This window comes from Eptatretus burgeri, chromosome 9 (assembly GCF_056783735.1).
Source record: "Eptatretus burgeri isolate ZD-2024b chromosome 9, Ebu_testis_v1, whole genome shotgun sequence".
Classification (NCBI taxonomy): Eukaryota; Metazoa; Chordata; class Myxini; order Myxiniformes; family Myxinidae; genus Eptatretus; species Eptatretus burgeri.
The window spans coordinates 87,665,870-87,689,465 of record NC_140969.1 but is presented as its reverse complement, the minus strand read 5'-3'; the positions used below and the strand labels follow the sequence as shown (position 1 = coordinate 87,689,465).

Genomic DNA, 23,596 nt, shown 5'->3' with positions numbered 1-23,596 from the left:
TCACCTCCGGGGGGCAGAGGTAAAAATGGAGGTTCAAAGGAAGGAAGGAAGTTAAAGCAGATCAATTCTGGTCAAATCACAAGCTTCCTGAAAAGACATCCAACACATGTATACCAATCAATGTGCACCGCATCAGAGAGGCCGTGTCATAAGCAAAGGTTACAGGTCAGAGCTCAGGAAGCCATTTATATTAAATACATCCCACGATTCAAATTTGGAGATTTTAAGACGATGGATGCAATTCCAAAACTGTGTGCGCAGTCATCATGATCCATTCAATGTGATGGAGGAACTGTAAACAACGGGCAGAATGCTCCACAATGCAGGTCGAAGAGTGCTCAACAATGCAGAACCTGCTGCTGCCAACGAACCTGGATTTGGGTTTTCCTGGAACAGATCTGCACGAGCACAACATTTTATAAACGGACCATAAAACACGACTAAAAGGCACATCATGTTCTGGGGCTGCAAACGTGAGCCAGAACGGTTTATTCATGGAGATAATTGCAGAAACAAGTTTGAAAATATGAAGGTAAATGTAGGACGTCGGAGGGGGAGGACGAGGGGTGACGAAGAGGGAGGACGAGGGGCGACGAAGAGGGAGGACGAAGAGGGAGGACGAGGGGCGACGAAGAGGGAGGACGAGGGGCGACGAAGAGGGAGGACGAGGGGTGACGAAGAGGGAGGACGAGGGGCGACGAAGAGGGAGGACGAGGGGCGACGAAGAGGGAGGACGAGGGGCGACGAAGAGGGAGGACGAGGGGCGAAGAAGAGGGAGGACGAGGGGTGACGAAGAGGGAGGACGAGGGGTGACGAAGAGGGAGGACGAGGGGTGACGAAGAGGGAGGACGAGGGGTGACGAAGAGGGAGGACGAGGGGTGACGAAGAGGGAGGACGAGGGGTGACGAAGAGGGAGAACGAGGGGTGACGAAGAGGGAGGACGAGGGGTGACGAAGAGGGAGGACGAGGGGTGACGAAGAGGGAGGACGAGGGGTGACGAAGAGGGACAGAGAGAGGAAAACAGAAAGGGGTAAAAGTCCCAACGGCCCCAGGTCTTCTCCCCTGCTGGACGTCCTCATGTCTCCTTGTCCACGACGACCTTGGTTCCGCGGAGACGACCCGTCCTCCGGGCAGCGATCAGGCCGACCTTGCGGCCCGGGGGGGCGTCGCGCCGGATCGTCGATGGTTTTCCGATGTGCTGGTGGTTGCCACCGCCGAAGGGGTGCTCCACGGGGTTCATGGCCACACCACGGACGCGGGGCCAGCAGTTTCTCTTCGCCTTGTACTTGTGGTACGCCCGTCCGGCCTTGAGCAGGGGCTTATCGATGCGACCGCCGCCGGCGACCACCCCGACGATGGCTCGGTTGGCCGAAGAGATGACCTTCTTGGCTCCCGAGGGTAACTTGACTCTGGAGCGGTTGGTGTCGCGGTTGTGCGAGATCACGGTGGCGTAGTTTCCCGAGGCCCTGGCCAGGGAACCTCGGTCTCCGGCCTTCTCCTCCAGAGCGCACACGATGGTTCCCTCGGGCATGGCGCCCACGGGAAGCACGTTGCCCACGCACAGCTGCGCTTTCTTCCCGCAGTAGATGAACTGCCCGGTATGGAGCCCCTCGGCCGCGATGAATGTCTCGACACGGCGCTTGTAGCGGTAGGGATCGCGGAACACGATGCGCGCGAGGGGGGCGCCGCGGCCTGGATCATGAATGATGTCTTTTACGATCCCCTTGATGTAACCCTGGCGCTCCGAGTAGTCAAGAGCGCGAAGGCGAGCCGCTCCCTTCCGGTGGTGTGTGTGCGCCTTGAACACCGAACCACGACCCTTTCTCTGACTCCTGATAACGCGACCCATGGCGGCGAAGAACGTCGACAGCCACGAGGCGTTGGAAAGGATCGACTTCCGGTGAGGGCGGAAATACGTCACGCATGCGCCGCCAAACGTAATGAGAATGAGTTTTTTTTATTTATTTTAATTTTATTAACGATACATATGTAAGGAATTTATTGGAAATTGTTGATTTTTTATAATTACTATTAATTTATTAAATACAACATACGGGACATTCAATCTGAGTGGTGAATAATATTAAGAGTAGTGAACACCGGTTGTGCTAAACAATCTCTCGATATACATCCTCAATGGTACCTGAGGTAAAATTATCACTCATCATTGTCATGTTTTAAACTTTTATAGTATAAAGTGAATCAAATAAAATTATATCGTGCTAATTATCACCTTGGTAAACGTTACTTTGAGGAAAAAAAAACTCCCTAAAAGCTGAGGCGTCATACGAGCACGAGCTGCGTCCATTTCGCTCTTGAGGAAAACCTTCCGAGGTGAGGCGTGAGGCGGTCGTGTCTCGGATTCTGTGACGTTCCCATTGATTTTCCGAATCCAGAATTCTCCACATAGACTGTGGATATTATGAGCGCAGCGGTTCATCTCGCCCGACCTTCTGTTAAAATGTCAATCATTCGTTACCTTCTGCTGTTTGTGATGATTTCACGTGTTTAACATGAAGAACGATTCAAAGAAATGTTTTATCATGAATATAGTGGTGTGGTGATTGGTGGTGTTTAACCATAACCTTCATTTTAAACCGACGATGAAATTGCGTTTTCATTCTGGTTGTTTTTTACCCATCTCTGGCGTGTGTTCCGTTAGTAAGCGGCTTGCTTACCGCTCGCCGAGCAGCTTGCTCGATTTAAAGCGCTCGAGCAAGAAGTCCGATGGAACGGAGTGCTCGGTACCGCTTAACAACTTGGCGGTCTCCATGGCAACGGTGCTGTCTGGGCCGTCGTTTTCAGTTTTGTGACAACTTCCTTGAACGAATTGATTGTGTAGCAACGGCTAACGAGTTTAACATGAGGGATGGAGGGAGGGGGGGAGAAAAAGAAATGGGAAGTCAGAAAGAGGAGGGAGGAGGGGGGGGAAGAAAAAGAAATGGGAAGTCATAAAGAGGAGGGAGGTGGGGGGGGGGAAGAAAAAGAAATGGGAAGTCAGAAAGAGGAGGGGGTGGGGAGAAAAAGAAATGGGAAGTCAGAAAGAGGAGGGGGGGAGAAAAAGAAATGGGAAGTCAGAAAGAGGAGGGAGGGAGGGGGAAGAAATGGGAAGTCAGAAAGAGGAGGGAGGGAGGGGGAAGAAATGGGAAGTCAGAAAGAGGAGGGAGGGAGGGGGAAGAAATGGGAAGTCAGAAAGAGGAGGGAGGGAGGGGGGAAGAAATGGGAAGTCAGAAAGAGGAGGGAGGGAGGGGGAAGAAATGGGAAGTCAGAAAGAGGAGGGAGGGAGGGGGGAAGAAATGGGAAGTCAGAAAGAGGAGGGAGGGAGGGGGGAAGAAATGGGAAGTCAGAAAGAGGAGGGAGGGAGGGGGAAGAAATGGGAAGTCAGAAAGAGGAGGGAGGGAGGGGGAAGAAATGGGAAGTCAGAAAGAGGGGGAAGAAATGGGAAGTCAGAAAGAGGAGGGGGAGGGAGGGGGAAGAAATGGGAAGTCAGAAAGAGGGGGAAGAAATGGGAAGTCAGAAAGAGGAGGGAGGGAGAGGGGGGAAGAAATGGGAAGTCAGAAAGAGGAGGGAGGGAGGGGCGGGAAGAAAAAGAAATGGGAAGTCAGAAAGAGGAGGGGGAGAAAAAGAAATGGGAAGTCAGAAAGAGGAGGGAGGGAGGGAGGGCGGGAAGAAAAAGAAATGGGAAGTCAGAAAGAGGAGGGGGAGAAAAAGAAATGGGAAGTCAGAAAGAGGAGGGGGAGGGGGAGAAAAAGAAATGGGAAGTCAGAAAGAGGAGGGGGAGGGGGAGAAAAAGAAATGGGAAGTCAGAAAGAGGAGGGAGGGAGGGAGGGGGGGAAGAAATGGGAAGTCAGAAAGAGGAGGGAGGGAGGGGGGAGGGGGAGAAAAAGAAATGGGAAGTCAGAAAGAGGAGCGACCTGCCACGCTTCTCTATTGACCTATTGACCTACCACACTTCTCTATTGACCTATTGACCTACCACACTTCTCTATTGACCTATTGACCTACCACACTTCTCTATTGACCTATTGACCTACCACACTTGTCTATTGAGCTACCACGCTTCTGTATTGACCTACCACGCTTCTCTATTGACCTATTGACCTACCACACTTCTCTATTGACCTATTGACCTACCACACTTCTCTATTGAGCTACCACGCTTCTGTATTGACCTACCACGCTTCTCTATTCACCTACCACGATGCATTTTGTGGAGTGAAGTGGAGTTTTGCATGTTTGTAGATCTTGAAGAATTAGGATGAAAAGTAGAAGTAACAATAAAAGTATGAAATAAATAAATATAGAGGATTCTGTATGGGTAGAGATGAGAGATTGTAAAAACAGTAAGATACTGGTGGGATGCTTTGATTAGGCTCTGGGTGTGAAGGATGAGGAAGAAGGAGTAGTACATCCCATCCATTGGGACCATATCCGTGCAGACCGTTTGTGCTACCTAAGCAGTCTCCTTGGCTATTGGGCACAATCCTGGACGGATCGCCACTCCGACACAGTTTACCAGCATACTGGCACTCATTTTGCCGACCCCGGAAGGATGACTGGCAGCGTCAACCCCACCTGGTATTCAACGGAAGAGTGGGATTTGAACTCGGTATCCTAGGATCCCAAGCCCACCACCCGAACCATTGAGCCAACACCAGTAGTACATAAAGAATTCAAAAGGGCATGTGGTAAGGGAAGAGTATTGATTATGGGGGATTTTAACTTGCGAGGGATAGATTGGGTCCAGGAACAGGGAAAGGGCAGAGCGGATGAGGATTTCCTAATTTTAGTCGAGGATTGCTTTTTAACCCAGTTTGTAGATTAGTCCACGAGGGGGAGTGCAGTGTTAGACCTTTCAAGTAACCATCTCAATATGGTGGAGGAGGTGGAGGTTGGGGAGCATTGAGGAGCAAGTAACAATAACATCGTGTGTGCAAAGATTCTGTAAAGAGTTAGAGTTCAGGATGGCATAGTGATGCTATTAGATTTTAAGAAGGCAAACCTTGAGGGTATGAGGAGAGAGTTGGGTGATGTAGATTAGGAGACTCCAACAACAGGACAATCAGCATCAGAGAAATGGTCTAAAGCAGTGGTTCTGAACCTTTTTTCAGTCGGTGTACCCTTTTGGTCTCAGCGTTAGGCATCAAGCCATCTTAACCCCCCCTCACATGAATGGTGGGGGGGGGGGAGAGGAGAGGTCGTGCCCATGACCTGACCCTGGGGACTACCAAAACATTTGCAAAATTTGGTGGAGATCGGCCCACCCCTATTTTTTTTTCCTCTGATTTTTTTCAGACGTTACATACATACATACATACATACATTTGCTTATTTAATATTATAGAAGAATATGACGTGTACAAACAGCTTCTCTTTCTATCCCTGTGTCGTAAGAGGCGACCAGGGTTGCGTCAGGAAGGGCATCCGGCGTAAAACATGTGCCAAATCACTATGCGGATCAAACGGATGATCCGCTGTGGTGACCCCTAACGGGAGCAGCCAAAAGAAGAAGAAGAAGAAACAGATTCTCTTTCGATGTCTCAAATCAAAATGGATCTCACACACCCAGTGGGTATCCATGAACCCCAGATTCAGAACTGCTGGTCTGAAGGGTCCAAAGGGGTCGAAGTATTCTCATTGGTCTAAACTCTAAACGTTTAAAAGCTATGTTCTAATAGACGTCGTCGCAGTGCAACTGACATTCAAACAGTACATTTAATTAAGAGACATAAGCCAAGTGCACAATGTAACTGTTTCCTCAGACAGACAGACGTGAATGGCTTTTTGTAGTATAGATAGATTATGAATGTACATAACATAACAGGGTTGTGCCTCTGACCATTTCATTGGTTGTGGTATCATTTTGAATCAGACTATGGGTCGCCATTTGTGCGAACATCATGAAGCACCTCAAATCTTCCAAATATGTGACTCAAGTCACGCAAACCTTTCTGGGGCTGTTCAAATGTTATGAGTTAAGTGGGGTTTAACACAAAGGACAAGTGGTGCAATCTCTGGACAGACAACAACATTGCTAACAAAGACCTGGTGAGTGATCCGACAGAAGAGCCTCCATGTTTTGACCTCTCCTGGAAACTGTGGTCTGTGCTCAGCAGGATCTGTACTCTCCATGCAAGGACATCACACCAACCCCATAAATGGAATTTTAAAGACAACCCAGCACGTGACTGTGGTCACCCAGATCAGACTATTCATCGCATTGTGAATGAGTGGCACCTACGGAAATTTAACGAATAATTTAGGGCAATCTATCGAACACCAGACAGTGCTGTGACTTGGCTGACCAACTTGGACTTAGATCTGTGAGCTGTAATTTGTCATACACAAGATTTAGACCTGTCTTCGTCGCTTGCTCCGTTCGGCAAGGTGAGTGGCTTGTAAAGTAGTGGATATGGAAAGACTGGCTTAGAAGCTATAGCAAGCTCCTTGCTAACGAAACACACCGAGCCCTTGATAACTTGCTCCGCTTGCCAAGTGGCTTGCAAAGTGGAACGGCTCACTTGGCAAACAATAGCAAGGTGCTTGATAACGGAACACACCCTACTTATTAAGGCTATACATGGGCCTTGGACACCAGAGTACATTTAGCCCATCATGCCTGTACTTTATCAGCACCACATTCATTTAATCCATCAGTTTCTAGTTAATTTCATGGGGTGAGGTTCATGAACAGAGATCCCACCAGGTATGCAATCACTCATAAATACCCCAGCTACTCACCATTCCTGCAATGTCCATGCACCCTTCTATCCCCAATGGTTTGAGGGACCCATCAAATTCCACTTTATACCTTTCTACTGTTTCTGTGCCACTCATTAGTTGGTAGATGTTTAAGATCCCACGGTGTCCTTCGTGAAGACAAGATGAGCTATCAACGGCACCATGAGCAAATTTCAAATTCCTGCCCTAACCTTTGTCGAACGTTAGGCCTGGTCAGCCAGTTCGTGAAAGACTTTGGTCAAGCTTTCTTCTGTTCAACCCCTTAAGAACATGGGAATAATTGTGGCCATTAATCTATCTATAATTCCAGCAATCTGTGTGTGTGTCTGTTTGTCTGTCTGCGACCGCCGTTTCTCGACGACCGCCGGTCCGATCTCATTGAAACTTGCCAGAAATATTGCCGGGGACCCCCGGATGTGCCTTTTCGAGGTTTGATATCGATCGGATGAGCGGTTCCCAAGTTACGGCCATTTTATTGCTTTTTCAGTGTTGAAAAGGTGTATATATGGCAGCTGAAGGTGTCGTTCCACCTTCTCATGCCATTTTTTTTCCCAAATTATTAATAACCAGACGACCACCGGTCCGATCGAATTGAAACTTGCCAGGAATATTGCCGAGGCCCCGCGGATGTGCCTTTTCAAGGTTTGATATCAATCGGACGAGCGGTTCCCAAGTTACGGCCATGTATCTGTCAACCAATGACAGGACACGGTGCTATGACATCACGAATGACGTCACAATTAATGTTTATTTAAATTTTATTTTGGTTTTTTTTGCACGATTGATGTCACAATTCTTTTTCTTCTTCGTTTGGTATGACATCACAATCGACACTGGGGACCTGAGTATGTACCTTTGTCAAAGTTTGATATCGTTCTTCCTCATCCATTTCAGCTGTTTCCCAAGTGTTTCCCAAGGTTTGAAAGCTGTTCTTTCCCAAGGTTTGAATTAATTAATTACTCCCAAGGTTTGATTATTCTTTAATTATTAATTTATTTAATTATTTACTCCCAAGGTTTGATTATTATTCAAATTATTAATTAATCCCAAGGTTTGAATTTTCCCGAGGGAAACAGCTGTTTCCCAAGGGTTTGAAAGCTGTTTTTTTCCCGAGGTTGGAATTAAGTGTTGTGCTTGGTAGACATTTGTGAATACATTTACAGAGAGAGGGGCGAGAGAGGAGAAGGGCAAGAGAGAGGAGGGATAGAGGGGGGCGAGAGAGGAGGGGGGACAGGAGGGGGGAGAGTGGGGGGGGGCGAGAGAGAGGGGGCGTCACAATTCTTCGTTCGATATGACGTCACAATTGATGCTGGGGACCTGATACTGCAGGCACGAAGCTGCACATACTGGCACGCACCTACGGGCCCGCACTAGTAATAATAATAAGAATAAGACTTTCTCTGCCACTACCTTTCCAGGGAGACTATTCCATTAATTAACGACCCTCTTATGAAATATTCCTCTCTTGCTACTGTCCCAACTCTTCTCTTTACTCTGAGGCAAGATTAAACCTCTCTTATTTGTACACCCTGGATGTGTCACTGTCCACTCTTTTGAAACACACATCTGTACTTATTCTGTTTATACTCTTCATTATCTTAAGCATCTCTATCAGATCCCCTTGTAATCACCTCCTTGGTGCTATGTCATCTCCATAGGGCCTAGGACGAAAAGCAAATCATCACCACCGCCACCACCACAAACAATAACAGGACGCAATTGAGTGGTGATTTCATCTCTTCAGCCACGTGGGAATCGTAAGTTGAACCATTTTATTGTTCGATGGTTGATGGTTCTCCCAAAACTATGGCATTGGTTCGTTCCTTTGGCCATTTTTCAGTCAGATTTGTTATTTATGAGTGTTTTGTGGGATAACTGAAATTGGGCATCAGTACCCCCGATTACAGTGTGAGATAGGCCTTCTGTACATGAACAATAGATGAAATAATCAGGATGTTCACTGAAGTATGCTAACTCCTGTGGGAAGCAAGAATAAGCTGACGTTTTGGACATTCGCCGTTCATTGATAGCCCCTTTTGCTTCGACTAAAGGGTAATTCCAAAAACGTCAGCTTCTAGTTTCCTATGACAGTTTGCGTACCTCAGTGTAAGTCTGGTGTTAGCTTAACGGTTCACGTGACTGGCTTAAGAATTTAGGGTCTTTAGTTTGAGCCCCTATCACGCAGTTGAAATAACACCAGGTGGGTGGACTCGGCCTGTCATCCTTCCGAGGTCGGCAAAATGAGAACCAGCTTACAGTTAACAGGGCACTGTATCAGCGGCACAGTCGCGCTTCCAGAAAAATGATGCAACCAGTAGCCATAGGCTGCATACCAAACAATAACAAAAAGAAGCATACCTCGGTCAACGTCCTTTTAATTTCACCTATTGTTCTCCCTGTCCGCCGATGCAGATTGACAGAAACCTTCACTAAAACGACGTGTTCTATATTACCCCTGCCACCGGAGGTGGTCGCATGGTATGTTTTCACCCCTGTCTGTTTGTCTGTCTGTCTGTTAGCAGGATATCTCAAAAAGTTATGGGCGCGTTCGGACGAAACTTGGTGGACAGGTGGGGTGTGTGACGAAGACGAATTAGATTATGGTGAAGATCCAGATCCGGCTAATATAATTTTTCAAGTTATTCTTCATCATTGAGAAATAGGGCCAAAAATGATATATAGCACAATATCTTAAATGGTTATGTATGGATTTTAACAAAAGTTGGTGTATTGATTGGGTAGGTGACAAGAACAAGCCGATTACATTTTGGTTTAGGACCGGATGCAGATCCAGCCTATCAGTGGGGTACAAAACATAAAACTGTTCAACCTGGTACAGGTATTAAAGTGCCGTTCTTTTCCAATTTTTTTCACCTGCCCAATGCATTTCCTCCCTCCCCCTTCTCATCTTCCCCTGTCTTGTTCCACTTCTGCACTCATATTGGTTATACATGTTAACTCTTTTCAAGTCAAAGTGGACATGTAATGCAGGTTTTGTTACTGCAGCGCAGCAAAATGGAGAATTCATCATTTGATTGTTAGATACATAACGGTATGCACTCGTAGATTGTCTTTAGTTTGACAACCATCACAACGCCGGCTAAATTGGCAGGGTTTCCTCATTTATTAATATATTGTTGCGGGCCGGAGGTCGGTGGCGAGAATGACCACAAGGTGGGGAAAGCTGCATTGTCTCCACCAGACTCCCCGGAATTGTAGGCCGTCGCTTGGATAACTCCGTGAGCTGGCGGGTCGCTTAACCGACCATGGAACGCCAATATCTCGACCATGGTGTAGGGTTATTTTGTCTAGATCCAATGTACCAAAGTAACCACGTGATCTCGGCTACCAGGGATCCACGCACTCGGAATGCCTGGCCGAACCGGATTCATTCTACCGGCAGCGGTAAAATTACACCAACCGACTACCACTCTGCCACCTACCTTTCTGGCTCGGATGCAGTCGGATGCTAACCCTAACCCTAACACATCAATTATTTTAATCAAATTAGTTCCATATCAAGTACATCAAAGTACATCAAAGTAAATCAAGTTCCATATCATGTACATCTTATCGGAATAATGGAAAAATACAATGAAACTGAAGCATAATAAATTTTGCAAGCACAACTATGTGAAGTTCAAAATGACATTTTCCTGCTTTTTCTATGGCAAATTTGTCAATGATACTGTTTGTGTCAAGGGATTGTAGGAGGTTAGATTCAATGCATAGTAATGAAAGCGAGTTTAATCTGGTTGGTCGCAAAGTTGATCTCAGGTGATTCTTCACCCGAGATAGATTAGAGAAAGACCTCTCTCCTTGACAGTTTGTAATGGGGATGATAAGGAACATTCTTACCAAGATACTAATGTTTGGAAAGGCAGTTGTCAAAATACCATCTTTAAACCTCAACAAAGTGGAAATGTTTGTCACTGACCTGTCAGATTCAGAAGACAAAATGTCTTTAAACTGCAAAAATTCATCTAAAACAGATGCTTCCAGGTCACTGGAATAGGTACTGACAAGGAGTTCCAGTTGAGCTTTGAGGTCGTCATAGTTCATACTGTCATACTCTGTTAAAAAGCTAAACAGCTTCTTTATTTCCGAATCGGCATTCACTCTGCACTCTAATTCATTCCTAAGGCAATCTAATATTGTGTAAAAATTGTCCACCATGAACTTCTGACGTGGATCAAGATGAGTTTCTATCCCAACTGATTCATCAAATAATTTTTTTTCTATTTTTTTGTTCTTTTTGTTGTATCTGTGTAGATAGGCTCAGCAAAAGTCCTAGCCTGATCTTGTATTTCATCAAACTGACGCTGTCTCATTTCAGAGATGAAGGAGATCAAACTCTCATACAGATTCACAACTGACAGAAGGTCAGTCTCAACTTTTTGAAGTGATAAGCTGGTTGCATTAAACCTTGTCAAAATCTTATACCATATTACAGTAAGAAGTGCTGTTTCAAATGATTCCATTTGTTTTCTGAGACCTTCACCTTCAAGCTTTGTAGCCACAGTTTGTCTGCTGTAAGAACATATTGTTACGTCTGAGGGGGGGGGGGGGGTATGCATTCAAAGGGTAATTAGCATGTTTAATTAGGTATGCTATGCTGTTCGAGTTGTACCAGGATCTCGATGTAATAAGTAGCAATTCAGTGGTGATAAGTTGTCTAGTAAATGTCCATTTCTTTAAGGGGGAAATGATAATTGTCACGTAATTAGATAGGGAGACGGGTTAGGGTAAGTGTGTCTGCGTAAACCCTTTTAGTATTCCCTGTAGGCTTGCCGTGACGTAACAGGACAGTGCTGCGGATGGCTCCGCCCCTTGATCACGATTGGCGGAAGGCGACGGCGGAGGGCCAATAAAACGGCTCGATTGGAAGTGACGAGAACTCAAGTATAAAAAGGTTCTGTTCGGGAAAAGAAGTGGAAGAGGGGTCATAAAAAGAAAGCGCCTTGTCGAGGCGGTGGGTCTCGGAGCATGCTCTCTTATTGCGCTGGTTCGTTCCTCGATTCGTCGTGTCTGGTGGCCTTGCTGTGCCTCGTGCCTCACCTCGGTTGGCTCTGGAGTTCTGCTGGCTCGGAGTACGGGACCGAACGGCGGGCGGACCTGCCTCCCTCTCCTGCTCTCATCTTGGCGCCAGAACTGGCTCCCTGGCGGCTGTGAGCGGTCTTGGGCCTAGACCAGGAGGTCGACACCAGACGAGCGCGACGTCAGCTCGTCCAGCGCCAATCCAGGCACTGTTGCGTCGACACCACGGGCCAGCCTGACCACCAGGACCAGCTACGGTGTGTGTGTGTGTGTGTGTGTGTGTGTGTGTGTGTGTGTGTGTGTGTGTGTGTGTGTGTGTGTGTGTGTGTGTGTGTGTGTGTGTGTGTGTGTGTGTGTGTGTGTGTGTGTGTGTGTGTACCTGGCGCCTTAGAGGGTTTGAGATTTGTATATCCATTGGAATTGTTTGTGTTTTCCCCACGCCCGAACCCACACCACCATCCCGTCGAATCGCCCCGGATCCCTCCTCTTGCCGAGTCTTATTATTATTTCTGGTTAGAGAAATAAACATTATTAACTCAGTGAAAAGCGACTCGTGCCACCTTCCTCGTCCCGTTTGCTGTAGAGCGATTAAAACCGCCATCTTTGGGTTATAAAAAATAAACCGCCTCCATCGTTTCGGCTCATTCTACGTTGGCGGGACTGTTCAAGTTCCATGGATGTCACAATATGTTCTCCAGTGCTGACTTTATCTCATGGTAATGTAAAAACACTGCTTTAACAGCATCAGCCCTTGCACTCCAGCGAGTATCTGATAGGGATTTCAGTACAATCCCTGCAGCTGGTAGTGCGGCTTTCAAGTGATCCCATCTTTTTGTGGAGGCTGAGAAGAAGTTATACAAGGCTTGTAAAAAAACTGAAATATGAAACAGACGCAAGGCAACTGCTGGCAGCTGATGTTCCTACAAGGTTCAAGGAATGACCTGCACAAGGAACATAATATGCCAGGGGATTCATAGCCTTTATTCTTGCTTGGAGACCAGTGTAAATGCCAGACATATTGGCAGCATTGTCATAACTCTGGCCTCTCATGTCACACAAACCAAGACCAACATTTTCGATTAATTTTACAACTTCGATGCTCTCTGCACCATGGTCATGTATGTCTATGAACTTCAGAAATCGCTCAACAGGTTTACCGTCAGGTTTTACCCAAACTATGAATGTAAGTTGGTCAGTATGACTAACATCCGGTGTGGAATCAACACTAACCGAATAATATTTGGCTTGTTTCACTTCACTTATGATAACAGTGAATTTCTTCAGCCATCAGATTGATCATGTCATCAGAAATCGTTTTTGAGAGATATGAAGTCTTTCCACTACCTACAGCACGTACTTGCTCAGATGCTGTGCAAGAAGAGGGTCAAATTTTGCTAAGAGTTCTAGTACTCCAAGGTAATTAACATTGTTGCTGGAGCCAATTCTTTCATCACTACCTCTGAGAGGAAGGCCTCTTGATGTCAAAAATTTGAGTGTTTCAACTATGTGCAACAGAACTTCTCTCCAATATTTTCTCTCTACTTCTACTTGCAAAGCCAAAGTCGAATCAATTCGACTTGCTGCAACTGCCCTTACACCCCAAGCAGTAACTGAGTTTATATGCTCTTTACCACTTTCATGTTCAGCAACTCTATGCTGGCAGTTTTTCCAGTCACTAAACCCACTTGTAAACAATGAGACTTGCTTGCTGAACAGCTTGCATGGAACACAAAATACATCGCCAGTTTTTGGAGAATACACAAGCCATTCCCTTTTAACTTTTTCATCATTTACCATTTTACGTGTAAACAAGGATATGGGCACATATTGAACTCTTTCCTTTTCACCCTCACCCACACTTCTTGCGGATTTTGAGAAGTCACCTTGTTCACAGTTTTGATCAAGAGGATGATTTACTAAATATTCAATCAATTTATCATCAATTATCTGCCAGTCAGCTGGATCACTCTTCACACAAATCAGCACTAACATCTTGTTCCACAGAATGTTTCTTATCGGTCAACTGAGATGAATCGGATGAAGCTTCAATCACAGGTGGTACTTCTACTTCCATTGCTGATTCACTCGATATCTGTGACTGTGATTCAGCTGACCTTGCTTCGTCATGGTCATCGCCTGGGAGTTTACCGTCACTGGTACTTGGCTCGGAATCTTCTTTTGGTTTTGGTTTTGAAAAGGTTGTCAGCTTTGAAAGTGATTGGAGTTGTGCAGCTTTGGTTTCTTTTAACTTTCTCTTTTGTGAGCCACTCATTTTTTCTGGGACGACATAATTAATCTATCTCATGAGAATCCCCAAGATTCCAAGAATAATCTGTAAGCATAAAGTAATAATAAATTAGTTCAAGTCTAGTATAAGAGATACCAATATCACAAAATAAGAACACAAAAACACACGTAATATAACAATGAAGTCCACTAAATACAACACGTAATGTATATAATCTACAGATAGATAGAGATAGATACATAGATGGTTGGAAACGGGCATTTAAAAATGTATTGTTATATTTTTGTTACTTATTTTATTTTATTCATTTTACTATAGGGCCTACTAGCCTACTCCTTGGCTGATCAGAGAACCCACAAGTCCCCAGAGGGCCCCCAGTTACTGGTGGGCCCTAGGCCAATGGCCTATGTTGCCTATTGGAAAATCCAGCCCTGCAAAGCCACGCATGTCTGGCCTTTGGCAGGTGGATGGTGGTGCAGCTTTAGCGTTTGTCCAGCCGAACGTCGGGATTTTGCCTCTGAAAACGAGTCGCTGGGTAGACGGTGGTACGCTGTGGCCAGCGAAACGAGGGTAGCAAGCGAGTTGAAGGCACCGTGGATCGTCATGCTGTGGTAAGCGAGACGAGGGTCGCAAGCGAGATGAAGGCACCGTGGATCGTAAAAGGAGGGAATAAAATAAAAGGCGAAAAATGATTTATTAATCCTAACTAATAGCCTATCGCAACGCACTCCCTTGTCTTCCCACTAGACAAAAGGTAGGGACCTAACTACACGTATATTAATGGAATAACTGACTTAGGACAACTGCGTGTTGTATGCATACGGTTCCGAGAACCGTAACAATATGTTGATATATACAATGACTTCTCATATATTGGACTCGGTTGTAGTGTCTGTTGCCGAAGCAGTTTCTTGGGAAGGGTTATTCTGGGTGGTTTGCCGTTGCCTTCCCAGCAGTAGTTGGGGCAGGAATTTGGAATTTATTCAGGGTGCCGGCGATAGCTCGCCCACTTTTCATGAAGGACATCGTGGAGATCTTTAATGTTCATTTAAGATCTTAAACTTTTCCCGTCACTATGGAATGGTACTTTTCCTGGTTATTTAGATTTTATCACATTATCATCGACTTATTTCCATAGGACCACATCTCCAACTAGAACGGCGCTCGGGAGAGCACATACCTCCGCCAACCTGAACAGTTTACATTTTGTATCCTACTGATCGGCTGGATCTGCATCTGGACCTGAACTAAAATCTAATCTGCTTGTTCTTGTCACCTTCCCAACTCCTCCACCAAGTTTTGTCATAATATGTCCACAAGTTTTTTTAGATATCATGCTAAATATAGTTTTTGGCCTTGTCTTTCAATGGTGAAGAATAACTTCAAAAGGTCTTGCAACTGGATTCGGATTTTCACCAAAATTGAATAAATTCGTCCTTGTCACACACCCAACCTGTTCACCAGGGATTGTCTGAATCCTTCCATAACTTTTTTGATACTGTGCTAAATATCGTTTTTGGCCCTCTCGCTCAATGGTGCAGAATCGCGTAAAAAATTCTCGTATCCAGATCAAGATCTTCACCAACAATGAAATGATTCATCCTCGTCACACACCCAACCTGTCCACCAAATTTCGTCCGAATCCATCCATAACTTTTTTGAGATATCCTGCTCACAGACAAACAAGCAAACAGACGGGTGAAAACAACCTTCATCTACCTTCGGTGGTGGAGGTAATTATATAATGGGAACATCGGATTCAATATTTGTAATTTCACTCTGTACAAATTTTCAAGAACGTATATAGTGTTCTTATCTATAAATCGAGGGGTGTGTGGGTGTGTATTGTTACGAATATTTGTCCGCCCGGCGTGCGATCGGCCACGTAACTCAAATCGCGACCGCGTCGCCCACCAGAATGGACAATTCAGTCATGACCCTCCGTGGAACTACCGCCAGGAGCTAGTCACGGGTGGGTCTTTCGACCACACCACAATCGTGCCAATCGGCCACCCGCGCAGGATAGGGTTGTTCGCCAAACTCGACCTACCTAAGTACCTGCGCGGGTAGTTAACCGGGCGATCGCACCTCGCCGCTGGCTGGCCTAGGACACAAACCGCTTAAGCGGTCCGTTCCATGCTTCAGTGATAACCGAGCAGTATTATCGCCGACCCCGACGGACGTGATTATTTACCGGGTGCTTACACCCTTCTACCAATTCCTTCCCTGATGCAAGATGGAACTTTCAAACAAAGGAAAGGACGCAACGAAACGGGGAACAGTTCGACAAGCACATTTATTGCACACTCATACATTTATTATACAAGCACATATGCAGTCAGGAATGCAAAACACGAACATGCACGTATACAGAACAAAAGCAAAGCAAAAAGGTGCTACGACCGTCTATAAGCAAGTATGTACAGTCACTTATACGGTTTTACTTACAGACTCGGCGCCACAACACGCATTCAAAGAAAAAGCAAGAAAAGACCCCCTCATAGACAAGGGAGTCAGACTGGGCCCGAGGGCCTAATGCGCGTGGAACCTGGATGAGCGGCCAGGTCCACGAGACCGAAGGGTCTTACCCGCACCCTCGTGGCGCGATGGCGGGCAAGCCGCGATATCAGCGTAGCTGCGCCTGGCTTCGTGCCCCTGGCGTGGCCGGTGAGCTCTCTCCGGCGTTCAGCCCCCGTCTGCCTTTCCCGTCGGCTTCGAGCTCCGTCTCCCGACTTGACTGCCCCGCCGACACTGACCTCGACTTGACTGCCCCGCCGACACTGACCTCGACTTGACTGCCCCGTCGACATTGCACTCAACTTGACTGCCCCGTCTCCCGATTCTCTCGACTGCCGACACCGACAAACTGCAGACTTGACTGCCCCGTCTCCCGCTTCTCCAGACTGCCACTCCACCGACTCCAGACTTGACCGCCGCGACCGACACACTTGACTACCGACACTGCTGCTGCCACTTCACTGCTCCCACTTTTCCTGCCGCGAGCTGCATTGTGCTCGCGCTTATATAGGCCGAGTGAGGGGCGTACATGCAAATTTCTGGATCACAGCGGGTTCGGAGGCGGGTCCACACAACCCGATGCTCAGCCATTGGGCGGATGAAAAGGGGGCGTGAAGCATTCCTGATCCGCTTTTCGAGGCGAAAGGAACGCATTCACAGCCCATGGTACGACGTGTGGTAGAAAGGCGGAGGTGGTGGGAGTTTGCTCCGGTGGTTTGGGAAGGGTGTTGGTGGTGGCGATTTGGTTGCTGGCGGGCGTCGTTTGAGAATGGCGGTGAAGCGATGTTTGCGGGGTGGAGTTGTGGAGGTGAAGAGGTGAAGGTGGTGGTGTTTGAGTTGTAGTTGTTTGGGAATGATGTTGGTGGTGGCGATTTGGTTGTGGGGGGTGGTTGGTCCAAAATAATGATAGAGAAAAGAAAAACGGCTAACGCAAAGGATCGCAGCCCTGTGAACACGGAAATTCCCTCTAAACAACGGTGGGGAAATCTAACTACACATATAGTTATCATCATAACTGATCTAAGGACCCTTTATGGTGTATTGCGAATTTCCACAGCCGTAACAGTATATCTATATATGTAGATATATTATTTAGATGTGTGATATTGTCTCAAACGTGATCCAAATACTGTTGTACAGTACTTTAAGTAGAATGTAAAACTGGTGTTTTGTTGAAGGTCATCTTGTAGTTTATTTACAAGTAATTTCAAAAACTTGTTCCATGTTTTATGGCCTTGTATCTATAATTCATCTATGTATCCTATTACTGCATGTACTAAAGTGATGATGGAAAAGATTGGTCGCAAATGTCGTACTGCATGCTACTATATGACGGTGGATGCTCTTTCGGAAGGACATTGGTGAGCCAGTTGGGCTTTCACTGATAATTTGAGAGCAAGATGTTTTCTCCTGAGACAAGGTTTCAGAGAAGTTAGAAAACATCTAATTTGAGTGGCATTCGTGCTGGGATGAGCTTGTTTGGGCCAACCAGGTAGACACAACCCATTGTGTGAAATCATTCATTAATCACCAAAACAGATCCTGCCTTTGCTTATCAATCCCTCCACATCGACAGTGGTGGCATATGTATTATGTTCCCAATATAATGCAAGAGACATGGATATATGCTTCATTTTAAAAGTTTTTATTGTATTTATCCTTTAAATTAAATTAAGCGAGAGCACAATGAACAAGGATGGTAATTTATTAATTTCTGCTTTCATCAAGTTAGCAAATGCTTGTGGGAGTGACAGTAATTTTATGTATAGCAATTCAATACTTTGTTCATATTTATGTCTTACTGTTGGATATACTCATCAAGGATGGCTATTGGTATGACATTTGACAGGATCCATCCATCCATTGGGACCATACGTTGGTGCTGCCTCAGCAGTCTCTTGGGCTATTGGGCACAATCCTGGACGGGTCGCCACTCCGACACAGTATACCAGCAAGCTGGCACTCATTTTGTAGACCTCAGAAAGATGATAGGCAGAGTCAACCCCATCTGGTATTAATTCAACAGCAAAGGGGGATTTGAACTTAGGATCCTCAGATCTCAAGCCCACCACCCTAACCATTAAGCCAATACCAGGCATATTTGATAGGATTGGAGGGCAATAGTACAACAACAACAATCCTGTGATGGTTGGCCTTGAAGCACCATCCACAGGAATGCCATGACGTCAGCCAGCATGGCAAACGGGACAGGCACCATGTTGCGGGGTAACATCATTGGCTGATGGCACGGCTGTGCCGCTGATGCAGTGCCACCTGCTGGTTAGACAAGGAATTTGTAATTAGTTAATGGTGCCGGCAATTAGCCCACCTACTCTTCGCAAAGGACACCGTGGGATCTTTAATGTCCACTAATAAATGCTGGCAGATAGGACACTCGTTTAACATCCATCCAATGGATGGCACACACATTGATGGATCACCCTGCCTGTGAAATACTGGGATGATAGTTTATAGCTCAGTCGGGAATCAAACCCAGGTTAGACAGCTTAGAGGCAACTGTGCGTACCTCTAGGCCATCCTGTCAACGGTGACATGAATGTCTTTGTGTCAAACCGATTGTACTGAGTGATAAGCATGGTGAAGATAGAAATGGGTTCGTGAAAAGCTTTTGTGTTGTATGTCAGGACACATTGTATGTTGTATGTCAGTTTGTCCTTGTGCAGCATGTGACTCCACATTTCTTTACAGCAGAGTGAAGGCAATGAGCCTTGGGACTTTTTTGCGGAGCAACAAAGTACTCATAGTAATAGGCCTGGGCCTGGTGGGCACACACTGGGGTTGGTACCGACTTCAAACCATCCCAGCTTTTAAGAACAAGGAAAACCAAGGCTACAAAGAACCATTAATTGCCACATACGTGCTGCATCAACAGGAGCAAGAAGCATCGCGGAAGCAGTAAAAGCAATTCGGCCCACTGCAATGGGACTATAATGTGAGCATGGCAAAAGTGAGTTGCTTGCAAGCATGCAGTGCAACACAAATCATGTCGAAACACACACACAAACAAAGTTGTTTATAGATTCCTCTGCCATATTGATTCCAAACAGTTTTTTTTTTTTAGTAAAACGTGCAAAATAAAATCAATATTGATCGTGATGGCAAGACTTGGCATCCATGATAACGACCCGGAGGGAGTCGACATTGTTGTAATTGTTAGCGAATGCATATCAAACATCCACAGACTGTAAATACTTTCAGGTAGTAGGTTGGAGACAGCAACGTCCCAGGGTGGTCCTGTCTTAGGAGCGTTAAGTGTTACCCAAATCATCTTACTTTCTGTTCTCACGCAAACCAAGCTACCGGGTTAGTTTTCATTTATCTTTCTCACTTTCACCATACACTCACTCCACTTACTTTCACTCTATATCTTTACATTCTTTCTTCTTCCTTTCCTTCACTTCTATATATCTTCAGTCCTTTTTTTGTTTCAGTTAAGGCCTGGCCTTGATGGGGACGGTGCTCTCGGGCAGAAACTTGTGATTTGTTCAACATGCTGGCGATAACTCGTTTACTCTTCGTGAAGGACACTGTGGGATAAGCTTGTATAACCAGCACTGGCAGACAGGTCCTTTCCAGGGATGGCACGCACGTTGATGTGAATCGCCCTGCCCTGCATGTGAAACACCAGGACCATAGTTTATAACTGGGGCAGGATTCGAACTCAGGTTAGACAACTCGGAGGAGAGCCCTCGTAATACTGACTTAGCATGTGGTCACAAAATATTACATGGAATCGCTTGGAAAGGGAGATAATACCGTTTAATGAAATATTTTCAGCAAGACATGACACACAATGCGGCAAAAATTTTCTACAGCAATTCTGACCGTCCAGAAAACCTTTGGATCGAAAAACACACGAACGTCGTTGCAATGTACCTGTGAACGACGACACCTTGTTCCACTGTGACCGTAAATTCGAACCAAAATGCTTGCACAAATGAAGCAAAGAAGTGCGTTGATGAAGTTAATTACTAGTTTTAAAAGTTACCAAGATGGCGAACTCGTTTTGTCAATAGAAATTAGTTGTAACCTCCTGAGTTGAGTTTTGTTCAAAAGCGCTTGAGTTTTTGATCCTCCAATTGGGATTTCTTTTTCCAAAAAAAAATAAAAAAATCGGTTTTCTTCACGTCTCTTTCGAAAGAAATTTCCCAAGAGCTTTGTCTGGTTGTCACAGTGTTGGTGGATGGAATTTTGGGGATTTAGAAATGCACCGACTGTTTTTGCAGTGCTTTGTGTGGGCATGGCGTCTTATCGGAAACCAAATGAATCCGGTGGTTACGCTTGTTAAGTTTTCACAAAGAATATGCCTCTGTTATAATAACAGCCAAGTCCGAGTTTTGGTTTGATCGGATTAAAAATCAGAGAAGCTTTGTGTCCAAGTGAGTGTCAGGAATACAGGAATTCTGGCCTCACCCGTCAATGTGACCTAAGTGCTCAGCAATACCAGTTTTTCCCTTTTGATGAACATGTGAGAATGATCCTGCGGTTTGATTGTATCAAACTAGACATGTATTTATACTCCCAAATGTTTCGAATTTTCACATTGTGTCCTCGTTCCTCTTACAGAACGAGTTTCCTTTCAAATTTATGAAATAACATTGTGGTTTTGACCTGTGCATGAATTTAAGGCTGTGATAATGGTTCGCTTTCCATGAGAATAACATTCTGGTTTAAAACACGCCACAACACAACTACTGTGCTGTGATTTTTGTATGACTGCTAAATGATGATGTGACATAGTTTTTGCTGCATTGCATTGTGGGCTCAAATGTAAAAGTGGTGAGAGCAGGCATTGCGTTTGATGATGATGGTAAAAGAGAGTTCACTCATTGACCAAAGTGTTGACGTTTCAGCAAATCGGTCAGAAAGGTAAGAGAAATCTTGTTCAAAGGTAAATGGTTTCATGCCATACAAAGCAACAGTCATAATATGCTCTGGATGTAAACATAGAAATTGGCAGCTCATGGAAAACTGGTCTTGCTGGTGAAGGTCTGTGTCGTTTTGCGTCAGTGGACAGGCAGAATAATTCATGGAGTCGACAGGACGTTGATATTGGTTTGCGAACCACCATCGTAAAAACAGGGAAAGTGACGTTTTGGACGTTAACCCGTCATTGGAACAAATGGTCCTTTTGCTCCATTGAAAGGGTTGATCATTTTGCTCTCATGAAGGGTTAACGTCCGAAACGTCAGCTTTTCCTTGCTTCCCACAAGTGGTTAGCAGACGTCTTTCAATATTCGGTCGATTCAAGCATATTGATCAATAAAAACGAGCATGTTGATTCCACTTGTCCACTGCTGATATTTTTATTTTTCAAGACTAATATCCGCCATATATGAGAATGCTCCCTTGTTCACTCCCACAATGCACCGTGGTGAAACACTGTGCCACGTCAACATAAAGCAGCCTCTGTCAGTTGTCCCTTTCACTCATGTATTAAGTTAACCCAAATAATTTTGTTGATCCTTGTCAAAATGCACCCACATAATTGTATCGCTAAACTTTGCCATTTTATAACCATCATGATTCATTGGAAAACTGGCTCAAACGATTAAACGAATCATTTTATCAAGAAGAGGTTATTGAGCTTGCTTTGAAGGATCCTTATTGCAATTTGATCTTTTTGAATATTCCACCACCTGTGGCACCTTTATCAGCACACCTTTATCACAGCTGCTCATCGTAATCTGATGGCTTTTGGTGTTATCTATCGTACATCCAGCTCCCTGGCCCTCGTGCAATGTACATACATCATGGAAAATAAAAATTCTGGAATAAAACACATTTGGCACGAACGGCTGAAAATAAAAAAACGCACGCAGGGCCGTCACATTCTACCCCAACCATAGGCTAAAGTTGATGGAAATGGCTCTAATCATTTTCTTTTGACGTTTGTTCACTATCATGCAACTGACTGAGAATCTGTGGGAAAGTTGGCTGCATCATTTGGAGAGTTGTCCGAAAAGGATTCGGTATTCCAGTGATTCGCAATCTGTCAAAAGAGAAATGAAAAAAGAACATTAGAAGCTACCGTGTACATGCAGCGGAACCTTGTCATTTGTGGGTAGGGGAGTGGAAGCAAAACTAGGTGTTACATCTTCTACACAGAGTCTGGTCAGACCAGGAAGATGATCAACCCTTGACCGATTACTGTCTCGGATGTTTGCAAAGTACGTGCCACATTTTGATCAGTGCATGCACCGATCAACACACTCATCATGAGTTCAGGTGACTCATTGCTGTTAACCAGTTGGCTCACAGAACCCAGATCCCAATGATGGTTTGTGGAGACCTCATCACGTACCTCTGCATTAACTAACAACATGTTGGTCTGCCAAATATTACAAAACATCTACCTACATAAAACACAATGTGTATTTGTGTTTGTCTGCCCCCCTTCATAAGGATGATTTAAGAAGGGTTTTAAAGGCCAATCTGTTAACATAACTGTGTTCACTATGGTCTATTTTTCAGGATTAAAAAAAAGTCGAAAAACATTTGTCATAAAAGAGTAATTACCTCTCTTCTATTGGAAATGTAGACGGTTACTTGCAACCGGGCATCAACGGCAGTGTACAGAAACTTCAAAAAAAACAAAAACAATAAATACAAGGCACAGGGAGGTGTAATCTGCTGCACATGATGTGCAACATGTGCAGAGTAAAATGAGTGTTCATTTACATCCGTAGGATGCCTAAAAAATAAAGAAGAAATAAGCAAACCTGACCTAGGCCGAGGCTTCAGACTTTGGCATGCTTATGAGGTGGTACTGTCAAAATGAAATGTCCCAGAAGATAAAGAAAATAGGGTCACATTTGTACATGTAGTGTTCTAAAATAACGCTTCTTGCGATGAAACATCAAAACATATCTTCCAGTCTCTTATTTGCAAGACAAGGTGGGATCTCAAACGTCCAACAGTAAATACTGGCAGATGGGACCCCTGGCTTGACGTCCCATGTGACCGATGGCATAGTTGCTGATGTAATGCCCTGCCATGTGAAGCCACAAGGGTGACGTTTTATTGTCTGGT

At 45.3% G+C, this 23,596-nt stretch overlaps 2 protein-coding genes and 1 long non-coding RNA gene across 7 annotated transcripts in view; 1 reads left to right on the top strand and 2 right to left on the bottom strand.

Moving 5' to 3' along the window:
• Positions 1 to 457: 457 nt before the first annotated feature.
• On the bottom strand, positions 458 to 1,915 carry RPL8 (ribosomal protein L8). The gene has a single exon (XM_085895994.1). It carries the CDS (start codon positions 1,847 to 1,849, stop codon positions 1,076 to 1,078), a length of 774 nt encoding a protein of 257 aa, XP_085752120.1. The 5' UTR covers positions 1,850 to 1,915; the 3' UTR covers positions 458 to 1,075.
• A 262-nt stretch (positions 1,916 to 2,177) lies between these two features.
• Positions 2,178 to 21,850, top strand: LOC147020553 (uncharacterized). Its single transcript, XR_015061871.1, has 4 exons — positions 2,178 to 2,334; positions 8,400 to 8,498; positions 11,078 to 11,123; positions 19,253 to 21,850. It is a non-coding gene; the product is annotated as an uncharacterized LOC147020553 (long non-coding RNA).
• LOC147020551 (uncharacterized) overlaps positions 20,302 to 23,596 on the bottom strand; it is a 33,737-nt gene continuing 30,442 nt past the window's right edge. For all 5 annotated transcript variants that reach the window (XM_085895986.1, XM_085895985.1, XM_085895988.1 and 2 more), the window contains one exon: positions 20,302 to 22,556. In XM_085895986.1, coding sequence (XP_085752112.1) covers positions 22,467 to 22,556 — 90 coding nt within the window. In that variant the 3' untranslated portion in view covers positions 20,302 to 22,466. The remainder of the gene's footprint in view (positions 22,557 to 23,596) is intronic.

What these genes read in the sequence shown, in the direction of transcription:
- RPL8 (XM_085895994.1), bottom strand. Translation starts at nt 1,849, where the DNA reads ATGGGTCGCGTTATCAGGAGTCAGAGAAAGGGTCGTGGTTCGGTGTTC.